This window comes from Leuciscus leuciscus (genome assembly GCF_965113295.1).
Source record: "Leuciscus leuciscus genome assembly, chromosome: 12".
Taxonomy (NCBI): Eukaryota; Metazoa; Chordata; class Actinopteri; order Cypriniformes; family Leuciscidae; genus Leuciscus; species Leuciscus leuciscus.
Genome location: NC_138736.1, coordinates 19,765,889 through 19,777,194, shown reverse-complemented (window position 1 = coordinate 19,777,194; position 11,306 = coordinate 19,765,889). Strand labels below are relative to the sequence as shown.

Genomic DNA, 11,306 nt, shown 5'->3' with positions numbered 1-11,306 from the left:
TTTACTGCAAACCGAGCAGCTCCGAGACACCGAACCCCAAATCATGAGCGTGTAAATGAACACAGATGAGGTTCAGGTTGGCACCGCTAGCTCTTTCATTGCTGTCGGAAGCAATCCATGCATGGAATGTATCTGAAAACACAGCATTTGCAGTTTCTTTGGTAATTGTTTAAAGCCATTTCAAAATCCAAGAATATACCCATCCCTGAGATCAATACAATTCTATTTAATATCTGTTGTCTAGTGGTGGAAAACAATTGACCTATTATTGTATTGAAATTAGCCAAGCTTGATTAGAAAATGAACAACAATAATGACAATGAGATAAAAGCAACATTGGAATGTTTTATTCGTTCATGTTACTTTTTTTTTTTTTTTTTTTTTTTTTTTTGTAGAAAATAAAACACAACCAATAAATACAAAGATACAAAGCAACTTTTTTTTGGCGAGTGCCTCACCATATTCCAACAGTAGCATGTTTGTTTTAGTTATTTTATATAGTTGCGTATATGTTTTTGTTTTACTGTGCTCAATGACAGCAAGCAGCGGCACCCAAAGCAGACTGGTCACAATGGATTGCAATGAAACATGAAACAGGCATGCAGATCCATGATTGATCCTCTTTGTGCGAACACACACGCGCACACACACACGCACACATGAGTTGGCACATTAAAGACAACATCTAGAAACTTTTTTTTTTTGCAAAATATATATTATATATACACACCCCTCCCCCCCAAAAAACACAAACCCCCCCAACAAAAAAATCAACCCAGAAACCATATTTGTAGCTATTCTTCTGACCTGTCTGAACTTTCGAGTGCCACTTTCCGATTTAAAGGTGAAGAATGTCTGTCACCAAATAGAATTGCAAGAAAAACTCACTGTTTTCAAACAGCTGTCCCAAACCTCCATCTGTTACTGGTCAGCCAAACACATAGATCCGCCCCAAACTCACGCTATTGGTTGAGTCAAAGTTGCTGTGTTGGGATGCTCAAACAAATAGAGCAATGTTTTGATAGCGCCACAGTGTTACACTTTTGAGGAGAATCAACCTATTGAATGGCTCACTTATAGATGTTTCTGCACATTAAGCTGGGATGGGAGATTAACATCAACAAATAATACAGATCACCTTTAAATAATTCAATAAAAAACTCCATCAATTATCACACCCTCACATTCAAGGTATGCTTTCCAATAAAATCATCACAGTAGATCGCCCCACGTACAGAGTTTAACAATACACGTAATGTACAAACACAATGTTATCTCCCATGTTGTCGCTGTTGCAGTCACATGGTTTCAGCGTGTTTTCCTCTTGCATGGTGTATAAGGCCTATAGGCGGAGCTTAGAACCAGTCACGTGATCAAAGAGGTACGTCATAAATCTCAAAGCTGTTAAAATCTCGTCAATTCCCTCAAGGGTTTGGCAGGAATATCTGGCACAGGGAGTCAGTGGAGGAGAAAACACCAAAACAAAAAGTACACAGAGGACAATAGAGGTTGAAGGTTAAAGAAATGTGCCAAGTCTTGCATTCCCACTTTTGACGTAGATTATGCATTCTCACTGGAGGACAGAACAGCTCATTCATATGGGCTGGATTGGCCCAAGTGAAAGGAAAAAGAGGAGGAAAGGTGAAGAGGTTGAAGCCAGTGTTGATGAGGTCTTGAGCTCTTGTGTTATCTGACCTCCAGGCAGTCCAGGTAGTCCAGAGCCAGCTCGTAGCAGAACCTGTACTGCTCCTGTAAACAACATCAAGGTTGCATCGATTTATTTGGTGACATTCACAAACTACATCAATTTCATAATGCAACTACATTTTTACATTTTAAGAAAATGTGAGAGATGTTTGTCTGTGAATCGTTAATCCTATAATAAAAATATGATTACGGAATTTATAAGTGTTGAAATACAGAGCTACAAGTTACTTGCAGAGGAACAATGGTGGAAACTATAACTTAGCCAGGCTATTTATACAGTTGTATCCCTCCTTCAATCTAAGTCAATATAATTGTTTTATCATCTATTGCAGAGTAGAGTAAAAGCACCTCTTTCTCAAGTGTAATTTGAGGTATCAAAAATGCTCACAGAACAAATTATTTGCATGTCAAACTGTTACACATTGGTTAGGGGTTTGGTCTAAGCATGTCTTAATGGTCTAAACACCACTAATAAGTTCTGCACATAATTAGCACACTAACCATAGACTCCACCATGTTGGGCTTGGAGTTCCGTAGAGTCTTGACGGCGTAGAACACATCGACCATGTTGTGATGATGCACCATCTCCATTATCATGGTGCATGCGCAGAAAGTGCCACTACGTCCCCCACCATTCCTTAAAGACATTAATACGTTGTTTCATTAGCATCTTCAAGAATAGAAGTGGCTTGTAACACATGTAGGAGAGGGATCTATGCAGCACACTTTCAAAGCTTGTGTGGATTATTGTATTATAGATGTCTGGAGGAGGGGATAGCGGTGAAAGAGCCATATTTGTGCCACCACAGGCTGCCAGATATCTGCAATACTTTTGAACAAGAAGGAATGGAAAGTACCAGTGCGCTCTGGGGAAAAGTCAAGCTATAAAAATGTCACATCCTACTGAACTAAGATCATTTCCCTAGGGCTACTGATAAAAGAAGGGCACCCCAGCACAGATGCTTTGAAGCCCGAAATGGTGTCTGTACCATGCTATCATTAATAGAGGATAGATGTATTAAACTACAGACACGTGCAGGTGGCAGGTACGTATCCTGAGGCCAGAGCGCTAAGAAGTCAAATACTGAGAAAAAATGAAGACATGAAAAAGCAGCCGGAGATTAAGCACTTTAAGCAGATTTTCACTGTTGGGTGGCCACAGAAATTGCAGGAGCACGGGAGCAAAAGAGACCTGGATTGTATAATCAACACAATGAAGTGTAATTGCTCTCCAATTAGCATTTGGAAGCAGAGCCGTATGAAACTTACAAGCAGTGCACTATAGTGCGACCATCGCCACACTCCCTCTGCCACTTCTGCACTTGTGCCAGCAGGTTGAGAAAGGCCTTCTTAGAGTCTGGGATTTCACGATAAGCCGACCAGCGCAGGAACTGGAAATGTCGCACTACCAGATGACCTTCCTGCAACTGAATGATAAAGACAGAGAGACCAAGACCAGAAGAATGAGAAAATAATTGTAAACATAGCATGAAAATGAAATTAAAATGGTCTGTTCAATCAAAGGGGTAAAGTTCTCTGAAGTGGCACATATGGAGACCCTAAAGGGACATGGTGATATAAACTTGCCTTTGCGTTCTCTCTCAAAACTCTTGCATTCCCCCTAGAAACTTTGCATTTTGCACTCAATCACAAAACGTTTGATTTCCCAGAGAAGCTTTAAGGGAAAACACAACGCTATGAAAGCATATAAATAGAATTTTTTCTCCCATTTCATAATTGTTTTCCTTCAGCATGTCCCCTTAGGGGCTCCATATGTGCCACATGAGATATCTAAACCTTCTTGATTTAAACCAACAATTAAAACCACATGACAAAACTCTGTTAAACTTATATGAATTAAATTATAGTAAACAATTAAATAAAAATTATTTTAATTAAGTTAATTTACAATGAAATAAAAACTCTTCTGTAATTGGAAATAAAATCAATAACTACAAATCAATAAGCATCCCAAACCTAGTCCCTACTGAGTAATACTTAAATAAATAAATAAATAAATATGCAACCCTGTTACTCATTCTAGTGTACTTTTTTATGATATATATATATATATATATATATATATATATATATATATATATATATATATATATATAAATGTATGTATGTGTGGTTACACTTTATTTTAGGATGTCATTGTAATTATGTAATTAAAAATGTAATTATACATTTAAGTACTGAGGAATATTAAGCAACTACATGTACTTACTATAGGGTTAGGGTAGGATTAGGATTTGGTTGAGGGTTAGTTGCTTGTAATTATTGCTTAATTTGCTCTTATTTCTATGGTAAGTACATGTAACATATGTAACAAGGACACTGTAAAATAAAGTGTTACCAAATGTGTTTATTGCTTGAAAATTATATTTCTAATAATAACAATAATAATAAACTGTGATAATAATAAAAACGAACATTTTGGTAACAGGGTTCCAGAAAGGGCATACAAAATTACATCTCATATAATATTTAGTTTGACCTCCTGGCATAAACAAACAACATTATCTGAAGGTTAAGCAACTTCTTTCACTGATGCCTGAAACATGTCACTCTATTTTGTATCCTATTCATGGAACATCTACTGTAATTCAAACACTCACTCACACAGCACACAATATTCAGCTCATCTGCAAGTCATTGACTGGATCATTTGAGCATTAATTAGCATCTAAATTGCTCTGTAACAAATCATTAAAGCATTTTTCTGTCACAGGGCTTTTCTTTGTCCAGGGTTGGCGCCGTTTAGCAACATGATCTATCAATAGCACTCTACTCCTCAGTCTTGTACCTTTTTGGAGAAGTGAGAATCGTCTTTCCAACATGGGTGGTTCTCTCTGGGGTCCTGTGAAGAGGCAGTATGGGACAATTTCTGACAATGACATGGAGTGTTTGCCCAGCTTGCAGAGTCTCAAAGAGACAGAGGGGAAATAGGGACTGACAGGGGCTAGCCAAACTGACAGAGGCACGGATGGGAATATGGCTAAAGGTTGACAGCCTGGCTGTCAGGAGTGCTAAAGGGGGCGAACAATGAGAGGTGCAACACTTGAGACAAGATTTCAAAGAGACAGGATGTTGACAATGATGCCATCAGGGAGGACTAAGGTCAGCTAGAGGTGTGAAAAAATTTCTTTTTATCCAGACAAGTCAATATCAGAAGCACAGACCACACTGAGAGAGACACAACTGTATCGCTCTCTCGCACACACATCCAGCGAGAAATTACCAGGTCTAATTATAGCAATGTCAGTGCTATTTTGTGAAATGGAGACTGACCACACTTTTACACCTTTGATTTAATTTAATCGGTATTGAATTCATTTTCTACAAGTCTCTGAAAAGATAATTTAAGCTATTAGCCTAGCAGTTAATTGACCTATCTGGAGATGCCCTGAACTCAGAGAATCTCTTTAAAAAAGACAGACGTTAGAAGACAGGTGATTTGTCTAATTGGGTCTGATTTTAATGAGGTACGAGGAAATGTCAGCACTAACACTGGGTGATTGTAAGGCACAATGGAGATAACATTTATTTGAAGATGACGTGTATGGCATTATAGACTCACCCGTGTGATGTTGTTCACCCTGAATAGACGAGTGACAACATTGTCATCAGTGGATCTGGAGAGCAGCTCCACCGTCATGGGTCCATACTGCTGCATCCCTGTTTCAGGCCAGTATTGTAGACAAGGCTGAGAAAGAGAAGGACATAATTACACATGTAAATTGCTGTACAATTCAATTTAATTTAATTCCTATTAAAGTGTTGTTTAGCGCAGAGGCAGTGACAAAAATGGACAAATACAAAACATTTATGTATGTATGTATGTATGTATGTATTTCATTATTTCAAAAGGGACAGTGTACATTAATCAACATCCAGACAGATATAAATGTACCTAAGTTATCTAAAGGCTGATTTTCATTGGCAGTCCATTTGCCTGATATTATTAAAAAAAGCAACTAAATATATGCAACTAAAAAAAGAAAGAAGAAGAGAAAAAACTACAATAATAATAACACTTGCAATACACCAGAATAATATAACTATAACATAAACAGAGTATTATTATGGGTGAACAACATCAATGATGAGATTGTTGATTGAGATTGTTGATCATGAAATGGAATGACTGGTATAATAACTACAATAACATTGATAATAATGTTTATATTACAATGAGATAATAATAATGCATTGATATGCATTTAAAAATGCATAATGATTTTTTTTAAATATTAAAATATTATGAAATGTTTTCAATTAAGCCATTTGATATCTGACAATGTGATCTAATTTTGTCAAAATTCAAAAAAGGTATTTTTCGAATAAAAACGCTTCGCGTCGGGATCCTGATCAGCCTGTCGGGGTTGTATTCGCTATAACAACCGCCTCGCACTACATTATCCCTTACTTGTTTATAGTTTTTTTTTTTTTAAATGTAAAAAAAAATTTATATCACATTTTTTTATTCAAAATTCAAACATATAAGGAACATAAATCAAAACTACAATATAAAAATATATATGCAATGAAAACGCACATTACAATAAAAGTAATTGGATACTTCAAATAAACAGGAAATCTGGGCTTTAATTTATCTAACAACATCTCAGTGATTTGTGCCCAGCTCTGAATAGTCCAGTCTTTTGCACCATTGAGCTTAGCAGTAGTACCCTCCAGCAAGGCAATGTCTCTGAAGTAAGATTGCTAAACTAAAGTTATAGCGGTGGATGTTTCTATCCAAATGATTTATGTGTTTCTTTTCAAATGACAATCAAAAGGATACCCTGCATTTTGTTTAGTTTTTCCCAATCTTATCCGGTAACACTTTACAATAATGTCCCATTAGTTAATGTTAGATAATGCATTATCATTATCTCACCCCACCCCTCTCTTCCGTGGGGCGTGTCAACACAAGACATGTAAAAGTGCTGCCATGGACAGTACAAATGGCTAAGAGCGGAAATATGCTAATACGGGACAGTTCGTCAGTGGTTGTGGGCGGAGCATATTGCTTATAGCAATGTCATATTGCTCAGAAAATCCAAACGCCTTGATTAAGAGTTTTTAGGCTTTTTGAGGATAAAAAAAGGAGTGAATGGATTTTTTTTTCATTGTATGGTGGTTGTGTCCACACACTGCAAAGACACATTTATATGCAACACCATATACAACTGAATTTTGCATCCAATGACCCCTTTAACTAAATTAGGCAGTTATAAATTAGTTACAAGTGTTAATTGTTTGTTTGTTAATTGTAAATAACATTTGGATTAATAAATGCTTTAGAAGTATTGTTCCTTATTAGTTCATGTTAACTAATGGTAACAAATGGGACCATATTGTAAAGTGTTATTTATTAGCATAATACCATTTTAAAACAAAACAACTTTTTATTACTTACCTTTTTTTTTTTTTGGAGTATCACCATAATGTGTTTTTTTTTTTTTTTTTTTTTTTTTATTATGCCCACAATCAGAAGATACAAGTCAATGTCTGTTTGGAATGTATTAATAAAATAGATAGTGGATAGAGAAAATGGGTATCTTGTGATTAAGCGAAGGGTGAAGATAGACGGTGAAAGGATAATGGAGTCAAGGAAATGCCAGAGATAGGCTAAACATCACTGAAAATCCAATTGCAGCCCACCAAGATAAATACTCCTTGCTCATTTCTCCATATCGGCTGCATTTTCTAGTCCAATCTCCCACCAGATTACCATTTGCTCAATGTGTCAATTAATTTTCACTCACGCCTGTTGCAGACAGATCTAATCCAACATGCTTTTATTTGAAACGAGTAGGCGTGAAACAGCTTCAGCCATGTATTTCCGATGTGAGATAGAGATATGTTGATATAGATGAGATAGAAATTGATAAATTCTTGTCACAATGATGCATATTAACATAGTGACATGGTGCAGAAGAAGATACATATTCATGCAAACACACTCAGACAGATCAGAAAGGGGTGACTGCAAAAGAAAGAGAACAGAGAGATATTTCTAGAAAGTCAGAGGAATAAGTGAGATAATCCCTAGAAATTTGCACACATTAAATGGGAGACAGGAAACAGAAATAACTATAAAATAGTTTTGTGCAGATTACCTTACACATACAAAAATCACAAATACAGATGTATTATCAGGTGAGTCTTAAAGATGACACACTCTAATTGTGTATTCAGTCGAATAATGTGCACCAGAAATGCTTTATCATGGAGAACGGGTAACAGTGGTTCCCTGCAGGGGGAGAAGAGTGAAAATCACGAGTAGGTTGGTGTCTTGGTGAGTTTGTCCTTTCCATTGCCAATTTAGACAAGACAAACACATTATCAATGTGGGGAGTCTCAAATGAAAGGCACATCTGACCTACCAAAAAATAGCTTTCACACTCTCAAAGACTTCAAAATAAAAGGTTGCAGGGTGGCTTAAATATGTAAAGGTTATATTCACACCACAGTTGTCTGTGGCCTAAACCAGATTTTTTCTCTCCTCACATGTGGCACAAATGTGTTGGATGAAAGCAAAAACATTACAATTATTGCACTAAATCTGACATTTTTTTATAGTAATCTGAACCACTTTCATATGTGGAAGTACAGTAACTGGTGCATGCATTTCCAAATTATACATGACAAAGGTATGTTTTGAATAAATCCAGAGTTCAGATTTAAGTTTGGTTTGAGTAAAGTCAGAATTCATGCCATTTTTCTTCACGCAATGCTTTCTTTTGTAAAATTGACAAGAATGACACCTCTCTACGGTTTAGAATTTACTGCAGTATGTTACATGATCCACGTTTACATTCTAGTACAAACTTATTCTTAAGATGTTCCCTTTTGTTTAGATGGTAATGAAATTGAAATTGGGGCATTCACACAGCCCACATTTGTTTACGGTTTAAAACGAAAGACAGGTCACAAGGAATAATAAAAAAAGCAAGGTCTAGAGATGCGCTTTTTAAAAGTTCAGCTTCTTTTAACTTGATCATAGTGTTTCTAGATTGCTGTCAAGCGTGAGACATTGCAAAAGATGGAGACGGGAGCATTGAGGTTAAATAGGTCCATCTACTGCGTGTTTACACAGAAAAAAAATGGAAAATGAAGAGAAATATAGAGCAGTATAATGGAAACACGCATTCTGTATGTATAGCCCCAACACCAAAGTGTAGGCGCTCCACTGTTTTTCATTTTTTTTTATTTGGATACAGTAGAAATACAGTAAATTGCTGTCTTTTTGTATTATTTTAGGTATTTAAATTCAATTTAATAATAATAAAAACGATAAAAACATGCAAATTGGGCTGTAGGTACATAGAAATTTAGTTATGGTTATGTCTAAGTGAGAAAAGCAGCCATGTCATTTGAAAGATGAAGTGATGTATTGTGCCAAAGCAACCGAAAAAAATTCACAGATTAACACACATGAGTTGCATCCGAAATTAAATACTTACCTACTATATAGTATGTGAAAAACAGTACACCAACAGAGTAGAACTGTATGTCCGAAAACATAGTATTTGAAAAACAGTAGGCAAAAAGTACCTGGAAGACCTACTACTGTACTTCCGCCGAGATTCTGAAGTGCGCATTCGATGGACACTTTACTATCCCATGATGCCACTGGAGAAGATTTATGAATGGCAGTGAAGCAACACAACTGAAGCTGGTAGGTGATTTGACAGTAACAACATGTGGACATTGTGGGTTGTTGATCTATTAATCTATCTCTCTTACCCAGGCAGAGTTGGACTGGTTGAGTTGGTTAAGCATGACGATGGAGGTACAACCGTAGTCAAATACAAGTCTCCAGAAGTCTGCGGTGGTGGTGGGCAGGGGGTGAGGGGTGACCACAAATGCAGCAGGCTGCAGGAAGCTGTCCATCAGTGCCGCGTTTATGTAGTTGTTGCCGTCCCCCTCTGTGGACACGAGAAACGCGAGGGCACGGTCGGGCGGCAACACGTCCATGCTCCGGTTCTTCTCGCGGTTCCGGGGCAGCAGAGACACGCTGCACTCCTCCACATCCAGGTGAGGGGTGACAGAGTTTAGAGTCTGAAGAGAAAAAAGGCAGACGAAGAGAAAAGACAAGGGATCAAAGGGTGTCTGAAAGCACGCAAAGGATGTGGAATGATATAACTAAGTGAGACAATGAGAGAATGAGGAAGTAAAATTATGCAGGCAATAGCTAGAGGCAAAAATGTCCAAAAAAGCAAAAGAGGAAGAAGTGTAAAATGGTGTGAAAGGAAACACATTATGAAAACAGAGAATTACATTATCCTGACATCTAGAATCCTTCAGCCACTAAAACATTGAACAGAGTATAGATAGATAGATAGATAGATAGATAGATAGATAGATAGATAGATAGATAGATAGATAGATAGATAGATAGATAGATAGATAGATAGATAGATAGATAGATAGATAGATAGATAGATAGATAGATAGATAGATAGATAGATAGGGCAATAATAAATACTAAGAAAAAATATGATCCCTCTTTTTTAACTAATTATTATAGTTATAATTTTACAGATTCTGCAAGGTGTAGTTCAATTTATGACCTCGATTGTAGATAGATGTAGAGAAAAGAATTTGAAGTTGAAATGATTTTGTCTCGGGCAAAGAATGGCTGCAAAGCTTAATGGCTGAAAATAAATGCAGACTGGTCACAAATGAATACTTATGTTATGAGCCTTGAGGTGAATGAATCAAACTGAGAATTATGCAGATTATTACACTTGATGGGTAAAGTACTTCATTCCTGATTGGTTCTGACGGCACAAATGGGACATTACAATTATGATTATTAGAATTACATTGGCTTTGAGAGCTGTGCTATCAGGAGGACAGGTATACACTCTGAGAGTGTTAGGCATGACGCCATTAGTAGCTTAATGTAAAAAACGTACATGCGGAACTGTAAGATGAGGGAACACCTCATTAATCCCTCTCTAAATGAACGAAAATAGATGCTACGGCTGGTTGACTTCATCAAAGTTTGAGCTGTGAGTTAGTATGCAGCACTTAACCTGGATGAAACAAAACAACATGATTTGCATAAATCCCAGGTGCTGTACATGCATTTTAACAACCATTGGATTTTAATGGAAATACCATAAAATTAAAACAATTCTAACAAACTACATTTTGTCAAAAGAATGTGAGTGGTGCTTGACTGTGCCAGCAGATTTTACCAACTTCCATAGTATTGCTTTCCAGATGTATTGCTCTTCTTACAGAGCCACTCCTTGGTTATCCTGGCTGTGTGCTTCGGGTCATTGTCATGTTGGAAGACCCAGCCTCGACCCATCTTCAATGCTCTAACTGAGGGAAGGAGGTTGTTCCCCAAAATCTCGCAATACATGGCCCCGGTCATCCTCTCCTTAATACAGTGCAGTCGCCCTGTCCCATGTGCAGAAAAACACCCCCAAAGCATGATGCTACCACCCCCATGCTTCACAGTAGGGATGGTGTTCTTGGGATGGTACTCATCATTCTTCTTCCTCCAAACACGTTTAGTGGAATTATGATCAAAAAGTTATATTTTGGTCTCATCTGACCACATGACTTTCTCC

At 37.1% G+C, this 11,306-nt stretch overlaps 1 protein-coding gene across 8 annotated transcripts in view; it reads right to left on the bottom strand.

The window, feature by feature from the left end:
- Positions 1-332: 332 nt before the first annotated feature.
- Positions 333-11,306, bottom strand: part of ptprua (protein tyrosine phosphatase receptor type Ua) — a 309,103-nt gene continuing 298,129 nt past the window's right edge. For 5 of the 8 annotated variants that reach the window (XM_082186689.1, XM_082186690.1, XM_082186693.1 and 2 more), the window contains 6 exons: positions 9,466-9,780; positions 5,291-5,416; positions 4,517-4,570; positions 2,977-3,134; positions 2,209-2,344; positions 333-1,749 (listed from right to left, as the gene is read on the bottom strand). In XM_082186689.1, the coding sequence (XP_082042815.1) occupies positions 1,687-1,749; positions 2,209-2,344; positions 2,977-3,134; positions 4,517-4,570; positions 5,291-5,416; positions 9,466-9,780 (852 nt within the window). In that variant the 3' untranslated portion in view covers positions 333-1,686. The remainder of the gene's footprint in view (positions 1,750-2,208; positions 2,345-2,976; positions 3,135-4,516; positions 4,571-5,290; positions 5,417-9,465; positions 9,781-11,306) is intronic. The other 3 variants (XM_082186692.1, XM_082186695.1, XM_082186696.1) reach the window with 1 other exon arrangement.